The sequence below is a fragment of the Hyperolius riggenbachi genome, chromosome 3, assembly GCF_040937935.1.
Source record: "Hyperolius riggenbachi isolate aHypRig1 chromosome 3, aHypRig1.pri, whole genome shotgun sequence".
In the NCBI taxonomy this organism is placed as follows: domain Eukaryota; kingdom Metazoa; phylum Chordata; class Amphibia; order Anura; family Hyperoliidae; genus Hyperolius; species Hyperolius riggenbachi.
The window spans coordinates 325,620,970-325,648,490 of NC_090648.1; the positions used below are offsets into that span (position 1 = coordinate 325,620,970).

General features: G+C 41.0%; 1 protein-coding gene across 1 annotated transcript in view; it reads left to right on the forward strand.

Moving 5' to 3' along the window:
• Window positions 1-3,079: 3,079 nt before the first annotated feature.
• Window positions 3,080-27,521, forward strand: part of LOC137561478 (solute carrier family 23 member 2-like) — a 238,790-nt gene continuing 214,348 nt past the window's right edge. Inside the window, exons 1-3 of the mRNA XM_068272779.1 lie at window positions 3,080-3,131; window positions 15,182-15,331; window positions 21,104-21,266. Coding sequence (XP_068128880.1) covers window positions 3,109-3,131; window positions 15,182-15,331; window positions 21,104-21,266 — 336 coding nt within the window. The 5' untranslated portion in view covers window positions 3,080-3,108. The remainder of the gene's footprint in view (window positions 3,132-15,181; window positions 15,332-21,103; window positions 21,267-27,521) is intronic.

Here is a 27,521-nt window from a genome sequence, read left to right on the forward strand (position 1 = left end):
ATAGTGCTCAGTATAGCCAGTATAGTGCTCAGTATAGCCAGTATAGTGCTCAGTATAGCTAGTATAGTGCTCAGTATAGCTAGTGAAGTGCCCCAGTTTAGCTAGTATAGTGCTCAGTATAGCTAGTATAGTGCTCAGTATAGCTAGTATAGTGCCCCATTATAGCTAGTATAGTGCCCCATTATAGCTAGTATAGTGCCCCATTATAGCTAGTACAGTGCCCCATTATAGCTAGTATAGTGCCCCAGTATAGCTTGTATAGTGCCCCAGTATAGCTTGTATAGTGCCCCATATAGCTAGCATAGTGCCCCATATAGCTAGCATAGTGCCCCATATAGCTAGCATAGTGCCCCAGTATGGGTGGGTGGGTGTGTAGGTGCTGTCCCTCCCCGCTCCCCCCGCGGCTGCCGCTGCTATTACCTTAGGCGGCGCCGCTTCCACTATCCCCGTCCTCCTCCGGTAACTATTTAATTCACAGCAGCGCGCCCCTTGCTGCTGTGATGACGCAGGAAACCATAGAGAGCGGTTCCCATAGTAACGGCCGCTCTCTATGGTTTCCTCCGTCATCACAGCAGCGAGGGGCGCGCTGCTGTGAATTAGTTACCGGAGGAGGACGGGGATAGTGGAAGCCGCGCCGCCTAAGGTAATAGCAGCGGCGGCCGCGGGGGGAGCGGGGAGGGACAGCACCTACACACCCACCCATGACTCGCAAGCAAGCCGACCCCCCAACTTTTGGCCCACTTTTGGGGGGTCAAAAATTCGGCTTGCTTGCGAGTATATACGGTAACTGCTAAATTCATTCATTAACCCCCTTGCCGTTCCAATTACGTCAGCAAGGGGGCGGCACAGCACTTTTTAAAAAAAATTTTTTTTAATTCATGTAGCTAGCCTAGCAGTAGCTACATGATAGCCGCTGACAAGCGGCATCCCCCTACCTACTCCGATCGCCGACGGCGATCTTTGCAAGCAGGAAATCCTGTTCAGAATGGGATATCCTGCTTGGCTTCCCCCGTCACCATGGCGACGATCGCAATGACGTCACCGACGTCATTGATGTCGGGACATCAGAGGGAATCCTGATCCACCCCTCAGAGCTGCCTGGCACTGATTGGCCAGGCTGCGCAAGGGGTCTGGAGGGGGGGGGGGGGCGGCGCGGCGGGTAGCGGCGAATCAGCGGCGATCGAGATATGCACGCAGATAGCAAAGTGCTAGCTGCGTGCAATAAAAAAATTGTGAAAATCGGCCCAGCGGGGCCTGAGAAATCCTCCTGCGCAGGTTACCCCGAGCTGAGCTCGGGATAACCGACAAGGAGGTTGAGAAAGTGATGGATGCCCTGCCTACAGTCATACTGTATGTACTATGTTAACTATTTTCCATTGTATCTTGATTTATTGTACACTTGTATTGTTATTTTATTCTATAAATAAAGAATCTTAAAAAAAAGGGAAGGGTTGTATTTCAAACTGTGTGGATTCACTGGTGGTCAAACACTTAAAAAGTCTACTTGTGTGGACGCTATAATTTGCTTGCATGTAGTGTGACAGTTAGTTATGACAGTTAGTGAAATTCTAGTTTACAGCTGATCAAAAGTGGTCAACTGTCTATGAAGAGAGGCCTTAGCTGAGGTCTGACATCACCAAAGGTCTATGCAAAGTATATGCCACATGATGCCCAGCATGTTTATCTCCCACAATATCAAAAGTTTGCCTTTTCTGCTACAATTGATGATCGTTTCGGGGCCAATCAGGTTCCCTTTATCAAGGCATAAGCAGACAACAAATACGTATATGTTGTCTGCTTAGGCCTTGATAAAGGGGACCCGATCGGCCCCGAAACGATCGTTGGCTGAGACAATTCGGTGTGTATTATATGTGTGCATTGGAACAATAAAAGCACGTTGTTCCTTGAAGACTGTGTGCGAAACCCTCTTTTGACTTTTAGAATGAATAGAGTAAGCCGGGAGTGCCTAGATAGGAGCTCCCGGCTTTCTCTCCTCATTCTAAAGACACTTTTTGTCACTTGATCTGAGGAAGCGGGATGCATTACGCAAAGCACATTATCATCTAAGTGTCTGGTTTGCATTAAAGCATACCAGAGCCCAAATAAATATGACAAATGGGTGGAGCAGGCATGTATGGTGAGCTGTCCTGATGCTCACCACTCCCCCGTGCTATATTCTGCCCCCTTCACTGCCTGTAATTGCCCTCTGGCACCCTTTTCCGGTCAGCCGGGCATCAGTGTGCCTGCGCTGGCCTGACTGCAGGCGTTCTAAAGTACGCAACTGCAGCCAGGAGTGCTCTGCACATGTGCATGACTGACATCGTGCTTAGAGCGCTCCCAGCCGTGGTTGTAGAACGGGGGAGCGGTGAGCATCAGGTCAGCTCACCACATATGCCTGCTCCCTCCATTTCTCATATTCATTTAGGCTCTGGTATCCTTTACATGTTTCTTTTTCATTCATTGGTCTAGCCCCTTCTTAATAGAGGTAAGCCATACAATTTCTGTTTTTTGTTGAGAGTCTTGATCCACTTGTATTTTGGAGCACCTCCCCAACCCCAGTATACCTAGCCCAGGCCCCCTGGAATTAGGAGATGGTTCTCAGGCAATAACCTTTCTGAGGCTTCTACACTGCTTTTTTCGTGGAGTGCGACTGGTATGAATGCTGGTAGAATTTGCGTGCACCATTTTCGAACATACAAATTATGTTTGTCATAATTTTTTAAATTACACTTCAGAAATGTTACTGTTAGTTACTAAATACACTTCTTAAACGGGTACAATTTACACCCTCATAGAGTAGGCTGTATTACATAACTGACATACTTTATGTAATAACAGCTGCAGAATGCTTTTACATTATGAAATATTTGCTAGAGCTACATTTTTAGCCTTTCATCAGGACATAAATTCTTAAAATGTGAAAATAGAAACAGACATAGTTTATGCATAGCCATCAGCAGTTGCAATAGTGACATCCTGAGGCTAAAAGAGAGTACAACATTCCTTTTGCAGAAAACAGAATTGGAATGATTTTTCATATAATGATTTCTCATGAACGAGTTGCTTCGGCGTACGGTGCAGGCACAGCAGTACTTGTGCAGGCACAGTATGGCCGCACTCATACAAGAAGGGTAAGTGTACAGGCTTCACTATTACTACTTTACTGAAGGCTAAAATTAAAAGACATCTTCCTGTTTGGGATAGTGGAGGAACCATATCACCAAGGCGAGCAGTTGTGCTCATTAATATATATTCTGTTTTTATGCTAGAAAGTTTATTATTGAATTGGGTTTCACAGTTAGCTCCTGTACTGCCTGGTTGGGTGAAACTTGTTAATTCTAATGTTGCTTTGTGCAAGCTGACTTATATTTAAAGGCACTGCCCTGCAAGTTTAATAACGTCTGGACCCATGGCATGAATAGCTTAAAGACCAGGGCATTGACTATGATACTTGCAGCCATGAGACTACTGTGTTTTAGTGGGAGGCACTAACTAAGATTGTGCATGTTATCCTGGGGTGATCAGAGACATACCTTTAGAGGTATTAGACTGCTGGGGGTGGGAAGGTCAGGGTTTGGGGGGAGGCAGTCTAGGGGATGACCTTGTTTGATGTTGTTGTTCTTGATGAAAATGCTGTATTATTATCAGTGTTGATAAGGAAACAATGAAATATGCCTTTAAAAAATAAAAATGAACAGACAGCACAAATTGGATTACTGTTAATGTATTGCTGCTGCTGGGAAGAGCCCTCTTCTGTTTACTTGTTCATACTCATTCATATTCATTCTATCAGTGCAATGGAATGCTATGAGTCTGAAGATTCTTGGAGATCAGTGACAGTAGTATTGCCAGGGCCTGAAAGCATGTGCTTTCTCTTAAAGAAAATGTCTCTTAAAGCTAAGGAAGTCTATTTTTTACATGCATATTGTGCATTGTGGATATTAAATAATTTGCAAAACACAAAGTTTTGAGCAATGCTGACTTCCTGTGCTAATGTCAGCTAATGCTTGGCTGAAATAAACAACAGTCTATAAGCTGTCAAACTCCTCACTTCTCACTAGAACTCACTTAAAAGGCTAAGTGCTAGCATGCCCATAAAACAAGGGTATAATGGTGAAATAAATATGTAAAAAATAGATACATATGCTTTCTTTCGGGTCTTCTGTATTGGAAATGTATCATATGAAAGAGCTTTATGAAACTCTGCCATACATACACAGCTGAGTGTCTACAGCGTTTAGTGCTGCATGTGGTGGGTTGGGTAAGTGGGGAGTATAATGCACTTGGCCTTTGCTCCGTCAACATAATCAGAACATGAACATGAAAAGCATCGAGGGGTATCGAGGGCTGGTATATACAATATACTCTGTACAGCGCTGCGTAATATGTTGGTGCTATATAAGTACTAAATAATAATAATAATAAAATATACACACTCTAGACTCTCGGCAGAGGCAGTCGTTATTGTGATTTAACCCAGACAGGATGCTTATTTATGACACCATAGCTTTTAGTATAGTTATAAAAGTACCCAGTACACAATCTTTTGGACACACGCACGCACGCACGTACGCACGCATGCACGCACACACACACACACATACACACACGTATTTGTGTACCTTTATGAATCCACCACTGATATCCTTGTGAATTGCGGAACAGGCAAAAATGGCACACAGCGCCAACAGTATACAAATGGCGCTGCAGAAATTAACATTATAAAACGATATTTATCGTTTTATATGTAAAAAAATGTTAGGCAGCAGGGATCGGGAAAAATTATCCCATTAAAAATGCAGGGGGACTAGTGAGGCAGCGAGGGTCAGGGTGGAGAGGCAGCGGGACACTAGGCAGCGGGCGGGGGGGATCGAGGAGAGGGGCAACGAGGTGGAGGGGGGATTAGGTAGCATTGGCATACATTACCTTGTCCCGGCCGGCGATCGCTCCTTCACTTTATAGTGAGCTTGCAGGAGTCCTTCATCCAGCCAATCACCATGCGCCTTCAGTTTCCACATGGTGATTGGCTGGATGCAGGACTCCTGCAAGCTAACTATAAAGTGAAGGAGCGATCGCCGGCCGGGACAAGGTAATGTTTGCCAATGCTACCTACTCCCCCCTCCACCTCGCTGCCTCTCTCCTCAATCCCCCCCCCCCCCCCCGCTGCCTCTCCACCCCGACCCTCGCTGCCTCACTAGTCCCCCTGCATTTTCAATGGTGCACCGTTCCGCTAATAAATGTTTTATAAAATGCTATTTACAGTTTTAATATACATTTAAACAGTAAATAGCGTTTTATGATCGGCAGAACGGTGCACCATTTTTCACTCAGCGCCATTTTTAACTGTACGCTGTGAATTGGGCCTTGTCCCATTAAGCATGCAAGGTATAGTGAAAAAAGCTGGAGCCACCCTAAAAGCTGAAAAGAGCTATATGTAGTCTTAAAGGGATCTAAGCAGCTCCTGGCTTCAAATAGCTGCAAGGGCTGCCATTGTTCAGAAGCCCAACCCCCTGCTACTTTACCACTGGCATTATCCAGGCTAGGTGTGAAATTCTTCAACTGTAACTGATGTTTTCTGTTTGAAGTACAATGGGGGTTTGTTTGTGGTCAATTAAGTCTAATGAGGTGATTTCGTATCTGCCTTCCACCATCTCCTGTGCAGTGTCCGCAGGTCCTTTACAGACAGACAAAGTGGCTAATTTTAACCCTTAGATGTAAAAAAATGAGGTAAAATGAAAGTTTTTTTAAAAATAATAAACCACATTTTTAGAATGATTTTTTAATTTGCTATAGAGCTGCCCTGGGAGTTAAAAATTATGCTCGGTTCACTTTAAGGTGTATTTCAATTTATAGAGCACCTCTACACACAGTGTATCTGTTTTCTATACTACTGTACAGTAAAGGTTATAAGGGGAAGACAAGTACATGTTTAACTTTGTTTTAGTTGTTCAACTCCTGGATGTAGCAATATACACATTCTTTTATGTATACATTGCCATTCTGTATTTTGATGGAGATTACGGTAGTTATTAATAGACTTGTTACATCCTGCTTCACCTGCTGGTGTCATTGTGTGCTCGTACTGCCATGCTCCCACTGCTAAAGGGTGGGTGGCTTTTTTGCAAGCTTTTTGTGGTCAACTAAGCACATTGCAACCATATGCTTCACTTGCTGGTGGCATTGTGTTCCTGGACTATCACAAACTTCTTCTAGCCACCAGCAGGTGTTCCACTGCAGTATATGCACTCAATTATGCAGACACCTGTAAACTTTTTATCGAATGAAACTTCCCTTCCTGGGACTTTGCATTAACTTTTACTTAGTTAGGCCTACTTACTGCATTGCTTGCTGTGCTCTTGGTACCAGTTTCTGACTTGCAGGCTTTTGACCTTGCTGGTCTCTGAACATGACCTGTTTTGATCCTCACGCTGCTGCTCCATCTGACATGTGTACATAGATAGGTAGTGAGGTTATTGCACAAATCGCATTCCTTCATGACCCCTCCGGGAATCACACACAAATTCATGTTCAAGTTTTGAGCTGCTTTCAAAAACAGAAATCCGCTCGTAGTAGGCTCTGGCCCATATGCAATTTGCTTTTTCTCCCAATTTTTCTCCTAGGTGATATTTTCACAACTTGTCATAAAACGCTTTCTAAGCCACCAGCATTGAAGAAAATACTCTAAATAAATTTGATAGCAACTTTTTACCAACATTGCGTATTTTGTCAATGGTAAAATACTGAAAAGTTAGTTTTAAGAGAAGATGAAAATTATCTCCTAGGAGATAACTCAGGTGAAAAAATTAATTGCATATGGGCCATTGGCCTCAATTCACTAAGCTTATCTCCTGTCTTTAATAACTCTTCTAAAGTTGTTACCATGGTGATGAGGCATGTAGTATTCAGGAAACATTTTACCTCAGGCAAACCTAAAGTTAACTCTTCTGTCTTTAAGTTAACTCTCCAATCCTTAAAATAACTCCAGAGTTAAAGACAGGCTGTTAATTAACTGCCTGTGAAAACAACGACAGAGGAGGTAAATTAACTACAGAGGAGGTAAATTAACTACAGAGGAGGTAACTTAAAGAGACTCCGTAACAAAAATTGCATCCTGTTTTTTATCATCCTACAAGTTCCAAAAGCTATTCTAATGTGTTCTGGCTTACTGCAGCACTTTGTACTATCACAGTCTCTGTAATAAATCAATGTATCTTTCCCTTGTCTGACTTGTCAGCCTGTGTCTGGAAGGCTGCCAAGTTCTTCAGTGTTGTGGTTCTGCTATGCACTCCCCCCTCAGGGGGGAAAGAAACGCACAAATGATCTCTTGAGATTCAAAAGGAATGCTGTATACAGCCTGCTTGTGTATGGATGTATTTTCTATGTGTGGACACACTGTACATCAACCTACTTCCTGTTTTGGTGGCCATTTTGTTTGTTTATAAACAAACTTTTTAAAACTGTTTTTAACCACTTTTAATGCGGCGGGGAGTGGCGAAATTGTGACAGAGGGGAATAGGAGATGTCCCCTAACGCACTGGTATGTTTACTTTTGTGCGATTTTAACAATACAGATTCTCTTTAAGGAATGAAGAGGTAAGATAACTCGCTCACTGGCCCATATGCAATTCACTTTTTCACCTGAGTTTTCTCCTATGAGATATTTTCACAACTTGTAAAAAAATGCCTTTTACATGTCCAGCAAGCAACCAAATACTCAAAATCATGTTGACAGTACCTTTTCACCTACTTTTTGGCACTTTTTTCATTGCAGAGTGCTATAAAGTTAATTTAAATTGAAAATGAAAAATTATCTCCTAGGAGAAAACTCAGGAGAAAAAAGTGAATTGCATATGGGCCACTGTGTGGAGGTAAGTTTCCTCTTGTCTTATTATCTCCAGCATGATCTTAGTGAATTGAGGCCATTGTGTCTAAGTGCAGTTTAAAATCACTACTGTATTATGGTTGTTAATTTAGAATTTTAACCATTTTTGACTTGATTGTGGTCTTCCTCACTAGAATTGCTGGTCTGCAATTTATAGTGGTGCATGCTGACATTTTGGGCCAGATGCAATTCTATTTTTCACCTGCGTTTTCTCCTAGGAAATCATTTTTCATCTTTGGTTTTAAATAACTTTGCAGCACTTTTCAACTAAAAAAGTACCAAAAAGTAGGTGAAAATGTTCTATCAAAATTATTTTGAGCATTATCTTGCTTTCTGGAAGCTTAAAAGACATTTTATTCACAAGTTTAAAAATATCACCTAGGAGAAAACTCAGGAGAAAAAGTTAATTGCATATGGCCCCTTGCCTCTTTAGTAAGGTCATTTGAAATATACTGTACACAGAATATGTAAACAATTTAAAGGGTGTCTATGTTAGTACAAATATTTTTATAATGTCATCACTACCCAAACCATATTATTATCACAAGGGCATTTGTGCATTAGTAAAGGAGAGAGGGCTTAATGCAAAATTTTGCCGTGCAGGTAAACCATCTTTGAATCACACTGTTGCAAGCTTCATGTACATCTGGCTCCGCTTATGCCCACTTTCTGATGCATGGCCACACCCATTTTTGGTAGCAGCACTAGAGCTGTATTCAATTCCTGGCTAGACATTATGTGAGTTGTTCAGCAGTATATACATAAATTTATTTAAAAAGCAGATGCACTTTAACTACTTGACCACTGAGGGGTTTTACCCCTCTAGGACCAGAGCAATATTCACCTGTCAGCGCTCCTCCCTTTCTTATGCAAATAACTTAATCACAACTAATCACAACTGATCTATATCTTGTTTTTTTTATGCCACTAATTATGCTTTCTTTGGGAGGTACATTATGCTAAGAATTAATTTATTCTAAACATACTTTTAATGGAATAATAAGAAAAAAATTAATTATTTCTCAGTTTTTGTCCATTATAGTGTTAAAATAAAATATTCTCCTGTGGATAAAACCCACCCATTTTATTGGCCCATTTGTCCCGGGTATTGCAACGTTTAAAATTGTTCCCTAGTACAATGTATGGTGCTAATATTTTATTTGGAAATAAAGGTGCCTTTTTTTAAGTTTTCCCTAATTACAAGCCCATTATTTATAAAGTAACAGTAATGTACCCTCTTGACATGCATATTAAAAAATTTTAGTCACTAAGGTAACTATTAATTTTTTTTATTGTAATTTTTTTTTTAATAGTGCATTCATGTCCCTGCTAACCAGTGGTAACGGTAGCACTTTATTTCCTTTTAACTGCTTTAAGACTGCTCCACACCAATGGGCGTGGCCGTGGCGGCAGCCCCAGGACTGCCTAATGCCAATTGGCATCAAGTCCTGGGGCTGCATTTTGCAGGAGATTGCACACGCATCTCCTGCTCGGGGGGCGGAGCTACGCCCCACCTTCAGTCTCCGAGCGGCGATTGCCGCTTGGGAGACTGTTAGATGGCGGTACCGCCGTCTAACTACCTTGTACAGCGCTGAGATCCACAGCAGCGCTGTACTGGGGACAGCCGCGTGTCACACGGCCGTCTCCCTGGGGGACAAGAGAGTGATCGTCTCTCACAGGCAGAAGTCTATGACAGCCGTTCATCGTGATTGGCTGGCGGGGGGTGGGCGGGAGGGAAGGGGAAAAATAATACAAAAATAGTCATTTTTAATAAAAATGTATAGAAATAAATATTTACAAAAAAAAAAAAAAACAACTTGGGGGCGATCAGACCCCACCAACAGACAGCTCTGTTATTGGGGAGAAAAGGGGGGGGGGGGGGATCACTCATGTGCTGTGTTGTGCAGCCCTGCAGCTTGTCCTTAAAGCTGCAGTGGCCCAATTACCAAAAATACCCTGGTCTTTAGGGGGGTTTAACACTGCGATCCCCAAGAGGTTAAACAATGCATATTTCCTGGCTATCATGTTGAGCTTCTGCCTCAAATACTTTTAGCCAGGGCCGGACTTCTGGAAAGGCCAGAAAGGCCACGGCCTAGGGCGATAAATTAGATAAGATAAGAAGGGCGGCATGACTTGGAGAGAGAAGAGGTCATATGTCAAAGTAAATCATCTCTTCTGGTCCCGCAGCACAGCCAGCCAGCGCCCTGTTCTGCACTAATAGCTGAATTCCACAGTTCCCCAATCCCTGCATCTCTCTCTCTCACTTCCTGATGTGTTAAAACAATCAGGATCAATCATATCGGTCATCTGATAATCCATTCCTTTCTTTGTATGATAGACTTACAGATCGATGTGAGAAATACCAGGGATTTACATTACAAAGCAGATAGAACTAAGTTCCGCTGAGTTTTAATGCCAAGCATTCCCAAACATCAGAGAGCTCTGCAGTTTCTTCACCACTTTTACAACTTTGACACTGACCTCAGCTAATTTATCTAATCCTAATTTATGACTGTTTTAGCAGTGGTCGCTTCTCTTCCTTAGTTAACTCTTTCCTGACTCATTTTCTGTCTTCCAGCTCCTACCATCTATGAGACTGCAGGATAAAAAATGCTGTTTTCTTCCCTTTCATTGCTAAATTGTCATTTTAAATGACACCTGAGCAGTGGTGCTCATCCAATATTTGGGTATCCGAACTACCCAGATAATCTGAACTTTTTCCACTATCCGAACTTTGAATAGCAATTCGGATATTTTTTTAAAATCTGCACTATCCGAGAAAACTCGGATTTCCCATCTGAGAGAGAGATTTTAAGTCCCCACATCATTAAAAAAACATGATGTTACATGCCTCATTTACCCTAAAAAACGTTTTAAAGGCAATTTAAATAAGCCTTCTTTGTTCCCGTATACTGCCAATATGTTAGAGCACACCACCATATGTACATTCAGCATTCAAAAGAGATGCATAGATTTTTTAGCAAATATAAATAAATGTCATTCAGATGCTTTAAAGTGAAGCTGAACTCTTGCACAGGACAGAAGGAAAACAGAGATCTGTACCATGTATGTATTTACAGAGCCTGTCTAATTCCCCCTCCTCTGTGTCACAAGTTGTAATTTAATCTCTACACTGTGTCACCTGACTGCCACAACAGCTAAGCTCATTTGAAAGCACAGGATGTTAAACATATGTCTGCTTCCATAAAAGCAGGAAGTAGACACACTGCAGATTTATTGCAGGATTTGTATCAGCTGTAACAAAAATGTTTTTATTTAAAGGTTATGTTGTTGCGTATCTTTTAGAGCAGAGAGGAAGTTCTGAGTTCAGGTCCACTGTAATTACAACAGAACATCCAAAGTGGGTCTTGACAGGATGTTTTCTACTTACCTGTTCTCTGTTTTGGATGGGCTTCTCTCCATTGCACTGCCCTGCCACCTGTTGGTGGCTCCGACTGCAGCCAGTCGCACAGAGGACAAAGAAGCAGCGCATGCTCTGGCCACTCGCGCTCCCTGTCACCTGTATGTGGCTCTGACTGCAGCCAGTCGCACAGAGGACAAAGAAGCAGCGCATGCTCTGGCCACTCGCGCTCCCTGTCAGTCACCTGTATGTGGCTCTGACTGCAGCCAGTCGCACAGAGGACAAAGAAGCAGCGCATGCTCTGGCCACTCGCGCTCCCTGTCACCTGTATGTGGCTCTGACTGCAGCCAGTCGCACAGAGGACAAAGAAGCAGCGCATGCTCTGGCCACTCGCGCTCCCTGTCACCTGTATGTGGCTCTGACTGCAACCAGTCACACAGAGGACAAAGAAGCAGTGCATGCTCTGGCCACTCGCGCTCCCTGTCACCTGTATGTGGCTCTGACTGCAGCCAGTCGCACAGAGGACAAAGAAGCAGCGCATGCTCTGGCCACTCGCGCTCCCTGTAATATCTCGCTCCTGCCCAGATGTGCTCAGCAACTGAGGCCGGTATAGTGTTATGCATTCTTGACAAGTACCGGTCATACATCAGCGTAATTTCTCAAGTATGCATGCCCAGAACACTATCGCGTGCTGTGCACATTCGGGCAGGAGCGCAAATTACAGGAATTATTTGTTGAATGGGAGACAGAGCAGCACAACTGAGATGAGCCCATTCAAACCAATGATCGCTAGTCAGAGTGTTGGACAAATTTTTTTTTGGGGGGGGGGGGGGCGCTTGGTGACAGCAGGCCTAGGGCACTGGAAAGTACAAATCCGGCCCTGCTTTTAGCAATACACTCTGAACAAGTATATGCAGATCAGGTGTTTCTGACTGAATTCTGACTGGATAAGTCACGTGCTTGTTTCAGGTGTATGATTCAGATGCTACTGCAGCCAACGAGATTAGCAGGACTGCCAGGCAACTGGTATTGTTAAAAAGGAAATACATATAGCAGCCATCATATCCCTCTCAATTCCAGTGTACATGCATTCTCTTGATGCAGGTCACGGATTGCCACATAAGCTCCTATAATACTGAATAAGCAAGTGATTGTTTCTTGGACTACAGCAAATATAGTTATGGGTGAGAGGAAGCTGAATGTTTCAAATAATTATTCTGTTTAAAATAATTATTACAGCACTTTTTTCAGCAGTATTCAGTGAAACGGTACTGTCAAAATTATTCTGAGTATTTTCTTGCTTGCTGGTGATTTAGAAGGCATTTCATTAAAGGCATTAGAAGGCATTTCATATAAAGTGGAAATATCACCTAGGAGAAATTTTGGAGAAAAAGTAAATTGGATCGGGCCCATAGTGTGAATTTAGCTTAACTTTTAAGCATCCAGTTTATCTAGCTGGCTTATAACATTCCTCATCGGTACTGTTCCCCATAACTGTGATTCTACTGCACACTGTAACATCCATTAATTGCAGTAATGTCAATCAGCAGCAGATGGCAGCACTTGACTTGTAGATAATTGTTAAAACAAATGCTGTCTATAAAACTAGGTTCCAAGTCAAAGTTTTCTATCACTGTTTACATTTTCTGACAATCTTAATTACCAAATATACTGCTTTTGGCATTCAGTTTTATATGTAGCACATAATGTAGACATGCTTTATATTAAGTACTAAGGAATATGTGAGTGTTAGAAGTTTGTTCCAACAATAATATGAACACTGCAGAATGGAGCATTCTGGATCTCTGCATAGATAACTGATGCACATGGGGGAACTATTTAGAATTGTTTGCTTATTTAACTGCTGAGCTTTAATTTGCCATTTTGGATGAGTGCACAATTTTTTTTCTAGTTTTCTTTGCACCTGTCTTGAATATCACAGATTTGACTTTGGAAACCTTTGACCAAAATTTTACACCTTGTCAAATTCTTTAAGCAAGACAGAATCAGCAGTAAATCAGTGGCCAGTGCTAAGTAGGGCATGGGATACTATATAAAGAGAAAAAATAAATCCAAGTAGAGTCCAGCTGCCATTTTTGTGATGACAGATTTTCTATTGAATCCTTGTAACCACTTGGGAAAAAGCCCCACCTAGTCTCTTTAAATAGTAATCATTTTATAACCTCAACAAATTTGTGGTCTGGTGGTCAAGCTATTTATATTGAAGCCTTGTGTCAGGTGTAGTTAGAATGTTTGGGAATTAGGGGGGAAACGGTTCTTTTTTTTTATTATTGTTCTAGTTTGGGGGACTATTCTCCTACAATTATAAACTAAATTACCAGAGGCAGAGAGGAAATGCTGTATTTTTTAAAGACACGTTATAAGTGAATTATAACTATTACCTTGTTACAGATGCTACTGTCAAAGTGACATAAATCAGGCAACAAGTGAACAGTTAATTCTTGCAAATAATGCTCTGAGTAAAAAAGCTGATCGGAAGTTGGGGACTTGTGATAGTACAGCAGAGAAGTTGAGAGTTTAGAGATAGATTTGGTGCTATCAACATAGAAGTGATACCAAAAATCAAAGCAGAATCTTACTTGTTTCCAACAATGAAGAGCACATATGTAGAAAAGAAGGGGGGTCCAAGAAGAAAAACTTGCAGTACACCAAAAGATAGTGGACATTGGGAGGACTCAGTATGGGAAGAGGAGGTAGCAAAATAATATCTACACCAGTAAGACACAATCCAAGAATACCCTGAGACCTTGTTGCCTAGTGATGAGAGTCTGGAGAAGAGGAAATAGATTTACATTGTTGAAGGCTGAGGAAAAGTTAAAGAATATAAACATGGACAATTGGCCATTGGAGTTTGATCATAGGTCATTAGTGACTTTAGTTATTACTATTTCGGTGGAATGGTGAGGGCAGTAACTGGACTGAATACCGTCAAACAATGGGTTGGAAGTGAGATAGAGAGAACTAAATGGATGTGCCGTTCTAGCATTTCAGAAGCAAATAGGAAACATAAGATTGTGTTTTTTTTTATTAGTAACATTATAAACAGGGAGGGCTTTAGTAATTAGTGTAAAAAGATGCTGTTCAGTTAAGGCAAAACAAAGTTTAGAGTGAATGACTGGACAGGTAGAGAGGGAGGAGATTAGAAAATGTGATTCACCAAGCACATAGGAGAAGGATTGGTTTGATTGGTAAATTAGGCTGCACATTGAATCTGTTCCATATTGTTTCAACCTTGCTGGTAAAGTATAATGGAAAATCTTCAGCTGACAAGCAGGTTGTTGGCGGAGGAGGTGTTGAAAAGTATCAAGTTAAATGCATTGAAAAGTTTTTCCAGACGTTGGAAGTGTGAGTAACTGAATGAGAAGTAAGATTGCTCGACATTGGAAAGGGCATCCTTGAAGTCCAACAGTACATTTGTATGTCACTGACAAGACAACATTTTTTGGTAGTCTTCCACGAGTGCTGCTCTGCAACCTTAGATCACCACCTTGTGTTTAAGCTGATATTTGGCCATTAGTTATTTTATAGCTAAGTACCGGTGCCACACCTACCAATGAAGACAGTGAAGAGAGGTATAGTTAGGATTATGAGCTACATTAGGATGGTAAGTAATAGGGTAAAAGATAAGGGTAAAATAGAATTAACAAATAGGGTTAGGAGGGTAGGATTAGGTATCAATATGGACCGTATTGTACGATCAAACTTATACCCTTGGTGTCCCTGGGACAGGAATTAAAGGCAATTCTGTGCAAAGGGGAACAAAGATAAGATAAAAGACTGGGAGAGGTTCCAAACGCCCCCCCCCCCCCCCAAAAAAAAAAATTAAAAAAAATAAAAGATTTTGGCTTTAGGGACCTGCAATGGAAGTGGTTAAATTTTTTTTTCTAAGTTGACAATTTATCATTTTGTTTCGACAGAAAGAAAAAATCTTTGATTATGACATTGAAAAAAATACCCACAATACAAAAGAAGCTAAAGCAGAATGCTCCAGTACTCCGGCTATTGAATTATTATATAGCATTGAAGAAAGACCTCCTTGGTATTTGTGTATACTTCTGGCATTTCAGGTTAGTACATTTACAATTGTTCCTACAATAACATTGTTTTTATTATTTTTGATTTACATAGTGCCATTATCTTAAGTGGACTGTACAGAATAGTGGATACCTCAAAATAGTGATTTTTTTAATTGGGACATTATGCAGAGTACGGTAGGTATACAATAGTGTTGATGATCAAATTTGGGACCATATGGTTCGAGACCTGAACCATTCAGCACCATTTCAGCACTGAACAGGTTCATTTAACTCTGATACTTCACCCCATCCTGCTGTTTAGTTACTGAACCACGTGGTCCCAATTGCGAACATGAACAGTAGTAGACAACATAAATGTTGCAGTAAAGGAAGCAGGAGAGGAAACCAGGCACCGCCCAGATGTGCACTTTTATTGAAGCAGTGCATCACAGCAATGCACTGTGCATATATTCATATGCAAAACAATGCAGAAAGTGAGTTGATTGTTGGGAGAAAGATAAAACACTGATCCAACCAGCACTATGACCATTTCACATCCAAAGGGCGCTTGCTCAGGTGTGTATAGGGTTGCCAGGTCGGCTGATGGAGAAAACCGGACAGGGGGTGGAGTTAGGGGCGGAGTCAGAAGCGCACTTTTATGTAGAGTGGGGCTAAGCAATGGACTTTTTAAAAAATGTTTTTTACAGTATTTATATCGCACTGACATCTTCTGCAGCACATTACAGAGTACATAGCCATGTCACTAACTGTCCTCACCAGTACATGCACATAAGAGACCACTTTTCACCAGTAAATGCACATAATAAGAGACCGCTTTTCACCAGTAAATGCACATAATAAGAGACAGAGCAGAAAACTATTACAAAACTGGAAAACTATGCAAATAATGCAATGCATTTATGGCGTTTTTGCACAGTGAAGTGGTCGATTTCTTGCGGGAAGTTTTAAAATGTATTTTTTTTTTCCCACCAAAATTTTTTATCGAGAACAATAAAGTGGACATACATAGGCATAAAGTTAAAATATAAATCTGCGCATACATGTATGTACACATTTTGAGCAAATATAACAAATATAACAGTATAACAGTATAAATTGCGTTGTACAATAGTATGAATTCAAGTGTAAAGTATAGTAAGCAGCGGGCTCAGGCGAGATTGAATGAGATTGAAAGTCACGCCTGGACTATACGGAGGGGAGATAGAGCGGAGCCAATGCACACAAAGAGCGGAAATACAACCAGAGAATTATGGGTCACTCACTCACCGTATCTCCAGACTCCTGACCTTACCTTGCTTCCTTCGCAGATGCAGAATCGCATTGCAAATGACGTGAGTGACGCACGTCATGCGTGCGTTGGCAACGCAGCGTTGGCGTTGCCGTAGCAACGTCGGGAAGCGCGGGCTCGGGGGCGGTACTTAAGCTGGCGTAACTTACGCCGCATAAGCTGGCTGGCTGTGCCTTTGACTGACAGCCAGGCAGCGAATCAGCGGTCGCGCAGCGCTGGCGGACGGGTGGCGGCAAGTGGCAAAAGGCATAAAACCGGACATCTTAATTGTCCGGTTTAACATGCCTTTTTGGACAGGACACAGCGGCCAAAAACCGGACTGTCCGGTCTAAAACCGGACACCTGGCAACCCTAGGTGTGTATCTGGGCTAAGACCAGTGAGAACCAGAACCCAATTCAACTGATTCATGAATATGTTTATACAACTACACTCCTGCCCCAGTGTTAATGCCCTAGCTGCAGATCTATTCTAAATACAATATAAAAAAATGCACATATAAGTTTGCTGTAGGTACCCAGGGCTAGTTCTCTCATGAAGCAAGGTGAAACATTTGCATCAGGCGCAGAAATTACAGGGATAGCATTTTGTACTGTGTTTACACTAACAGCATGCAGTCAGAGTAAGAGGAGACAGCATGCAGTCAGAGTAAGAGGAGACAGCATGCAGTCAGAGTAAGAGGAGAAGCGAGAGGAAAACGAACGAGGTAAAGAGGTCATCATTGGGGAAAAGCAGCTTTTTGTGTTGTGTGAGGAGTCTGACAGTGAGTGAGGAGGGGGGAGGCAGGAGAGCAGCAGTGTTTTATTTGACTTGCAGAAGGGAGGAAGTGGCGCTGCTGTCCTGACTGAGGAGGAATGGGGTGGCTGAGGGTGAGTAGTTTGTTTATCAGATACTTACAGCCAGCCAGTGTGCTATTTTGTTGAGCTGCAGCATGTCATGTGAGAACATTAAATGAAGCAGAGTAAATTGTCAGGTGCTGTGGGATTATTCCATATGAGAGGGCACATCCTCACAAGTTTACCTCAGGCTGCAAGAAGTCTAGAACTGGCCCTGTAAGCACTCAGTACAATGTTAATTTTATATTGCATGCCTGTTGCACAGAATAGCCAAATACAACTAGAACTACCAACTTTTGTAAAACATGCATTACACGAAAGATAAATCAATTAGTCTACAGTGTTTTATTTAATCACCATGTGAAGTGTGTGTTGTGTTCTACAGAGGACAGCTATGCTTCATTACTGAATAGAGACTTCTTGTGGACCTGATATGGCGCTTGGAGTAATCACATTGAGACTTCGCTGTTCTTAAATGCACATTTGCTTTTTAGAAAATCACTCCGATAGTGTTCATTTGTAGCTACAGAAGGGAGTTTCAGTAATGTGACTTCTCTTACACATTCCAATACTGCCTGTACACAGTTTCCTCCTAATCAGCACCGTGGTCAAAGGTTCTCCTCAGATCTTTATTGGATTACAACGGTTCCTGTAACCATATTCTACTTCACTGGAGCCTGCACACTTCTGGAAACGTACTTCCCAGATGATCAATGCATGTCCCATAAGCCATTATGTAAACGATTGAATTTTTGTAAAACAACTACAGTTTGATCAATGTGTGTCATCATGATTCACTGCACATTGATTATGTGTGAATGGAGCAGCATGCTAAGCCTGGTTTCAATAAAAGTTTATGTAGTGAAACTGTAAAAGTAGGCTTTAAATTGAGATACCTGAGCCAGTGAATTTATGGAAAAGTTAAAACTTGTGTTATAAAAGTTTAAGGCAAATGTTCTCCTGTCTGTGCTTTGACAGAAGCCGTATTCTCTCCACTTTAAAAATTAAGTCCAGTCAAGGAGAAATATTATCCAGTGAACTACTAATGTAGTCTCGGAATATTTCAGTGTCAAATTCATTAAGTTCACTCCATTTGAATTTGATGTAGTTTTCCCCTCAGCTGTCTGAATAAGATCAACTGGACTCTGCTATTTGTTCTGTCTCTGCAGCTTTCCACCCTCAGATCACCACATTGTGAATCTTATACATAGTAGCAGACACAGAATAGGAGCGTAAATCATTTCTTTATGCATGATATGAAAGTTTGCACAGTTCAGCTGCAGAAAGATGCTATTGGGCAGAGCTGAGAATCACTGACCTGCAAACTTACAAGTTGTTACAGGATTATCAGACAAAGCAGTTCCACCAACAATGAAGCTTTTTATGCGCTACATCGGTAAAACCCAACAGATTTCCCTTCAATCATAGGACATGACAAAAGAGATTTTCAGGTATAGAGCGCCCCCTCAGTATAAAAAGCTCTAAAGAATTAAAGATCTTCTGATTAGTAGTGGTAACCTAACTTTAAGCTCTAACTGCTTTAACCAGTGACCCTGGCTATATTAGAAGTGTAGCTGGGAGGTAGTTGGGTCCTCGTCTATCTTCTAGTCATTACCACCGGAGGATTTAGAAGGAGGCTTACTTTCCACATTTCATGAATTGTTTTACCATATTGCGGTGTAGTGGTTTTCTCTAACCAGCTGCAAAACCCTGAATTCTGGACATCTATTCCCTGCCTACTCTTATATGGAAGCACAAGTTTTGTATCTAATGCAATTTGGGAGATTTTTGGTAAAATCTGTGTGGTCTGCCTCAGCATTTATGGTCAACCACCTTGGTTTTCCCATTGTAGGTACTTAGTCTCACTTAATTCTCCTTTCTTGCACATAGTGTTGGAAACCATTTCTGGAATATACTCAACAATGTCTGATTCTCCACTGCTTAGCCCTGGCTCCTGCATATTCACTATGTATACACAGTATGGATGAACAGTGTTTTGAGAAGTCATTTTCCTTTACTTAGTGTAATCACTGCAGCTAGCAAAAAGATACCTTCTGGGCCCCGCACGGTTCATATGGTGGAGTATTTGTTTTTATATTTAACTACCAGATATATTTATTTGGAAAGTGTACTAGTTAGGGGCTCTGCCTCTGACACAGGAGACCTGGGTTCGAATCTTGGCTGTTCCTGTTCAGTAAATCAGCACCTATTCAGTAGAGATGGCCCAAACAGTTCGCCGGCGAACGGTTCCCGGCGAACTTCTGGGGTTTGCGGAGAGCTGCGATCTTTACCAGAAGTTCAATTCGCCCCCATAGTGCAACATGAGGGTCAACTTTGACCCTCTACATCACAGTCAGCAAGCACATTGTAGCCAATCAGGCTACACCCCTCCTGGAGGCCCTCCCCCCCCGGAGGTTAGGGCCATCTCTACTATTCAGCAAGGAGACCTTTTCAAGACTCCCTAACACTGCTACTGCCTATAGAATGTGCCCTAATGGCTGCAGCTCTGGCGCTCTAAGTCCACCAGGAGAAAAGTGCGATATAAATGTTCTGTGTCTTGATTTATCAGCCATATTTTTAAGATCCGTTGTTATTGTTATGATGTGTTTGTTCTTTTGTTTCAAAAATACCAGAAGTGGTGGAAATAATACTATGCATCCTATATAATTAGCATATAACTTTTCTATGCAGCATTATATTTTGGCTTTCGGAGGAATAATAGCCATCCCTCTGATTCTGGCAGAACCTCTGTGTGTTAAACATGATAATGCTGTGAAAAGCCAGCTGATAAGTACCATATTCTTCGTATCTGGAATATGCACGCTTCTTCAGACAACAGTAGGAACAAGGTAATAAATAATTCATTGTGAAGTTTCAAATTTATCCAGGCCATGGTGTATCCCCCCCCCCCCCAAAAAAAATAATAATGTAGTTCCAACTGCATACTTGTTTTCTTATACACAGCAATATCTTTGCAATTCTAATGAGTCAAACAGTTACACATTGAAATCAAAAATATAAGCAGTTAACCCAGAGCCATATGATATACACTAAAAAGCTCATGCCCAACAATAAACATATATTGAATGTTGGACTGAATGTATTTTTTGGCTCTTGATTTTAATTTAACGCATCAACATGTGTTTAGAGGATAAAGCTACTTAGTAGCTGCTTCTAATGGGAATGATGAATAAACTGTGAAGGTTTGCAACTTGATTCAAATTAGTTGCCATTGGTATTCAGATTGAACTAATATGGCTGGATGGTGTAATAGTGGCTGGATGGTGTAATAGTTAAGGGCTCTGCCTCTGACACAGGAGACCAGGGTTCGAATCTCGGCTCTGCCTGTTCAGTAAGCCAGCACCTATTCAGTAGGAGACCTTAGGCAAGTCTCCCTAACACTGCTACTGCCTATAGAGCGTGTCCTAGTGGCTGCAGCTCTGGCGCTTTGAGTCTGCCAGGAGAAAAGCGTGATATAAATGCTATTTGTCTTGTCTTGTCAAGTAATAATTCCAGTAATTCCAGTATTTTAATGCTGTACCTCTTGTGCATTCTGTATTATGCATGTAAATTGAAGCTTACAATTTTAGCCCAAATTATTCTGGGTAATAACTGATATTTTAAAAAGGAAATTTTCAATAATGATGACCCATGCAATTTTATTTCTGTTTCTCACACAGACTTCCAATCTTACAAGGTGGGACTTTCAGCTTCATTACACCTACTCTAGCAATATTGTCTCTGCCTCAGTGGAAGTGCCAAAATTCTGAACTCTTCATACACAATGGAACTGACAATTTTTCTGTAAATAATACCATACCATGGCAGGCAAGAATGAGAGAAGTAACTATTAATCTCTTGACTAAATTTTAAAGCTTGTATGAATTTCTTACAAAAAATACTTTCATTACCGTAACAGCCTAGCATATTGTAAACATATTTATATATGTTTATTATGTTTTTTTTCCTGGCACTTTAATATGTTTATAATTATTTATTACTCAGTAGACCTGATTTACAAACAGGAAGGAATTTTCAAATTGCATTATTTCAGTTTAGTGTAGGCCAGCGATGACGATTGCAGGGCAACATGCAATTGGACCTTGGCTGGCCCAAAACATGTAAATAAATATCCATGACTTCATGGCTAATTGTGTATTGTCTTAAAGTGTTATGTCTTACCTGTGCATGCATGAAATGGGGTGCATGTGTTTGTGTGCCATGGTATCTTAAAATGAACACCAAATCTTATTGTACTTGTCTATAAGAAACCTTTTTGATCACACAGTGCCGATCATTCTGTCAGCTTGGGTTGGCTACTACATTAGTCCTGGTATGTTCTTATCTCCTGAACTCAGCTGTTTCTGATTATCAGTTGTCTTCTTGTTGCTGTTTTACCTTGGCCTGTGACCTTGACATTGCCTGTTATCCTCATGTCCTGACTTTGGCTTCTGACCTCAACTTTGACAGTTATGCCCTTGGCCTGACCTCAGCTTGCATCTCAGCTTGTTAGTTTGCCACCAGCTCTGATCTTTGGCCTTCATTATCAAGTCTGCTTCTGACTCAACCCAGAACATTCCACATTGCAGTCTCTCCTGTTCTCCTTGGTTATTGGTCATGAAATCACAGGGGTTGTGACTTGATGACTACCAGGAAGCAACACAGTCCATCAACCGCTAGGGATGGCAGCCCCATATCCTATTTCAGGTTACTTTCAGGCTAACACACGGCCACTTAGACTCCATGACTTGGGAGGGCCCAAACCTACCACCTGTGACTAGGTCAACAGGGCCAGCCCTTGGCCTCATTCAAACAAGAACAACACATGAATACTGGATATTACACCCTTTCATTTAGGATTTTTTCATATATTGAACAATAAAAATAACAAAACATATGATTATATGATTAAGACTATCGGAGGGAAATGGGTAACTTTCCAGACAGGTTTTTTTTTTTGGGGGGGGGGGGGGGGGGGGGCTGTTTCAGAAGATCTACCTTCAGTTGAAATCAATATACAGTATAATGCATTCCAGAGCCTATATCTGCAATCTGGCCTAGCTCAGCCACCACAGTGCAGCAATGGAGAAACAACATTTTGCAATCTGAGCTCATGATACATGGGTTATTTAATGTTATCATTTCTGGTTCCTTACAGTTATACTGTCACACAGATGGATGTCCGTTAATCACGCATATTGTGACTTAAAGGAAATGGTTATTCCATGGAAATCTTCAGAATTCCCTTCAGAATACTTCTTGATTGGAATTCCTTCTTTCTTCTTATACTGTTTATTTTGTCACAGCTTTCATTTCTGTAGCTAAGTCAGTAGACCAGGACTGCATTACACGCAGCTGTGCTAAAGTACAGAAATTAGGTTCAAACATTCAAATATTTTTGTCTTAAGTGTTACATACTAATTAATACCATCATGATCATTCCATTATGATCTTTCTTGTAAATGATATTTAAAGACTGGAAGTAAAGTGTCAGTATACTCTCAGATAAAAAGCAGTAAACATACAGTCTCTTTCCTTTTTTGTAATGTATGCTACTTCAAGGGACTGATATGCCAGCTACAGTAAGCTTTATAACAGCTGACATAAATACTTTATATATAAATTTGCCTTCAGGGAGGGAAGGGGAGGAGTGGGGAGGAGGGAGGAGATGGCTACTGGGGAGGGTCGGAAATGATGATTTCTGGTCCTGCAGAAATTCTGATTACCACAAATAGTGATTACCAGTTCTGTGGATTTCTGCCTAAATTGGATTCCTTTTACTGATTTTTGCAGACATTATTTTGGGCCATTTTTGTTAATTAAGTGTGTAATATGCTATATTTTGTGGATGTCCACTATTATGCGGACATCCTTAATACACAATCAAATTCTCTAATTGACCAAATACATCGGAAGCATTGGACCACTCCACCACACCAGGAATGCACAATTTTTCCACAGAAATCGAAATACCACGGAAATTTTAGGCTAATCACAAGACAATCACAGTCACAAGACTCAGATACCAAAAAAGTGGTCAGCACCTCCAAAAAAGTAGCTCTTTCACATTAAAACATAGCTCCTTATTCAAAAATCTTAAAATCCATAAAAAGAGATGGACAAGTTATGGAGCTGGAATCCAGTCCTATCTCTTTTTATGGATTTTAAGATTTTTGAATAAAGAGCTATGTTTTAATGTGAAAGAGCTACTTTTTGGGAGGTGCTGACCACTTTTTTGGAAATTGTTGCTGCCACCTAAGGTACTGAGGGACGGTTGGTCACAGCACTCCATTTTTCTTTTTCTTCATCCTGAAGCCGTGGGTGCTGATCACATTTGAACTGACAAGACTCTACAGTACTACACTTTTACTGTATTCTAGGATTGGTCCAATACTACCGAGAATTCCCGTGTCTTGTGATTGGCCTAAAATTGTTTGATTTTAGGCCAATCACTAGACTTAGACTTTGGAAGTACTCAGTAGTTCTGCACCAATCAGAGAATGCAAAGATTAATCTTGGAAATCTGAATACTATGGAAATTTTAGGGCAATCACAAGACTTGGTACAACTCTGTACTATCCGAGTCTTGTGATTGGTCTAAAATTCTGCATCTTGTGATTGTGCTTCCAACCTCTGTGATTGGGCTAAAAATTCTAAGTTGTGGTAATGTGGCATTTCTGCAGAATACTGACTTCTGAGACCAATTTCTAATCACTGCTGCGGCAAGCCGAGTTTTCAGACCACCCCTAGTGGCTAGTGAAGCTTTCATTTGTGCCAGTATTGGTCCTTTTCTGTTGTCTGAGAACTTCCCATGTGTATAGGCATATATTTAAAAGTGCTACAAGGAAAAATAGGCACAAGATATTGCCGATAGTAAAATATTGGTAATTTTACTGATATTCTTCTATCACCTGTTATTGATAGTAGAATATTGGTAATGTTATATTCTACTATGGCCTATCTGATCCTATTCTCGTGCTAACCTCCCCTGCATTTTTGCTTAACACTAACCTCCTACCTATGCCTAATACTAACCTCCCCAATCCATGCCCTAAATTAACACCCCACACCTAACACTATCACCACCACTATTCATTTTACCTGCCACAAAATTTCAATACAGAATTATTTCAGATGGTACTACTATTACCTAACATTACCCCCCACACACACACAACTAACACTGACACTAACCATTGTCCCCAACACAAAATACAGAAGTATTGCAGCCAGATGTATACTGTAGATGGTACAGCCACTATACAGAAGTTGCTGCCAAATAGCCAGTATGTTGTACTATGCCCAAATGACACAGGCTTATTTAGATGGTACAGCTGCTATACAGAAGTGGCCACTATGAAAAAGTATTGCTGCAAATTAGCTGCTATTTCAATGGTACAGACTCTAAATAGAAGTATTGTGCACAAATTATTCAGTCTGCATCCATAAATCCGTAACAGTGTAAGATTATATTGAGAGTATTATGGTGCCCACAGTTCCTCCCCATGCTATTTTTCACTGTTCTGCTCTCTAGGCTTCCCTGGCACTCCTAATGTATCTTTATAAAGTTCCTGGCCTGCCCATATATATGTTTTATCACAATTCTGCAAACTGTTGGGTTATGCAGATGACAATTAGAATTAGAATATAATAAGAAGATGGTCTGTGCACATGCAGTATAAAAATATAAATATACTCTTTAGGTAAATCCATTGACTGCTTGATGACTAAGCAGGTATCAGGAGGGATTAAGGTGTGAATCATTTTGGCTTATTCACAGCTTAATGACCCCTGATACCTGCTAAATGTAATTTGGACCTGTACATAGTTTTACCTCAGTAAACTAGTAAGATATTTTATGGTAAATTAACTTTCTGGTGGCAGTGACCCCTTTTTATGCATATCCACTTGAAAACTCTCATGTAAGGACAACTGAAGCGAGAAGAATATGTAGGCTTCCATATTTACTTCCTTTTTAACAACACCAGTTACCTGACAGTCCTGCTGATTTATTTGGTTTCAGTAGTGCCTGAATAACACCAGAAACAAGCATGCAGCCAATTTTGTCAGACCTGACAATAATGTCAGATACACCTAATATGCTGCATGCTTGTTCAGGAGCTATGACAAAAGTATTAGAGGCAGAGGATCAGCAGGACAGCGAGGCAACTGGTATTGATTAAATGGAAATAAATATGGCAGCGTCCATATCCCTCTAACTTCAGTTGTCCTTTAAAATGAAATAAATATGGCAGCCTCCATAACTCTCTCACTTCAGTTGCCCTTTAACAGTCTGTATAGACTTTATATTGATTTTCTGACAACAAAGTGCAAAGAATCATGCTGCCAGGTCTTAAAGTTCATAACTGATCTCAGGAATGCCTTGATATACAAGTACAGTATAGAAGACAGTAGGCAAGGAGAAAGGTCTGGACACAATGCAAGGTCCAGCAACAAGAGAGAAAGGTTAACAGGTAAGTGGTAACAGGACAGAAGGGATTTCCAGAAACTTAGGGCTAGCAGCACAAGGTTCTGGCATGGCTGAGTTCCTACAGGTCTCTTAAATTGAGAGTCCACACCTGTTGCATAATAACCAATACAGTAGAAAGGCTGTCTCAAGACAGGATAAGGCCATCTTAGTAAAGGTCCAAGGCAGCCAAAGTCAACACTGCCACAGTGCCACCTGCAAACAAACAGCATCAGGGCACTGTTTCTACCAGAAGCTAGAGTATGTTGACTTATTTGGCTACTTGGGTAGTGTGCCAATGTTTGCTCAACTCTACCCAGTATAAAGCAATTACACATTTCTAGATTAGACTCTAACAGTAACACATTAAAGACTGAGAATCATGAGCCTAAAGCCTAAACAAGCCCAAAGATATAAAATGTTACAATATCCACCTGATTTTAGGTAGATAGTGTAATAAAAATATTTATTTGCCCAGACTGACCAGATTCTAGGGGGAATAGTTCAGACAGCTTGGATTTTCCCAGCCTGATATTGTTCCCCAGAGACAAGGCATGCCATAAGCATACTTAATATATTAGTTAGAACTAGTGACTGATATATCTCCATAGCATTGTAGGACAGTGTGGAGTGCAATGAACCAGTGAACCAGTATTTTCTGTAGACAAGTTGAGCGCAGACTCCAAAATGTTTCATGATAAGAAGACGCAACAAATCAGCGTAAAGAAGCAAGCTTAAGTCACAAAAGACATGTTTTTATGACCTTTTGACCTGATGGCAGACATGCAAACGATTCCAGCCTTTAAATTTGCATTCCATGGTTCTGGAATTTCAAACCGTCTCCATACGTCCTTCCAATCGTATATAACATTTTTATGTCAGTTTTAACTTTATTATTTATTTATTATTTATTTATTTATTGTATTTATAAAGCGCCAACATATTACGCAGCGCTGGACAATAAATAGGGACTTTATGTTGTTATTTGTGACCTGAACTTGGATTGCCTGAAGGAAGAGAGAAACAGAACCTTTCATATCGTTATATAATAGCCTAGACTACTGTGCATGCATTACATAAGTTTTCTATTTTCTAATTCCTGTGCATTGAATACAGTAGATATGTTTACGTACTTGATTGGTTCTGACTGCTACTGAGAGTTTTTCAGTGCAGTAACTTAATGCAAGACTCCTGGATAGGGATAGACTTCATCTTATAGATTGTAGCCGTGAGCAAGATTATCAGATTATTCTTTGTCAAAAAAGTCAAGGTGCTGACTTCTGGGTCTGAGTTCAAAGGGAACCTGGAGTGAGAAGCATATAGAAGCTGCCATTTATATTTACTTTTAAACCATACCAATTGCCTGCAGTCCTGCCGATCTTTGTGACTTAAAGAGACTCTGTAACAACATTTTCAGCCTTATTTCTTCTATCATATAAGTTCCTATACCTGTTCTAATGTGGTCTGCCTTTCCTAGTTGCACAGTGGCTGTATTATGTCTGTTATATAATCTAATCTTCTTTCCTCTGACGGCTTTGTCGGGCTCAGGCACTCAGGCAGGAATGTGCTGGTCTGCTTGTGATAGGATAGAAGCTATACACACCCTCTCCACGCCCTCTGCAGACTCTTTG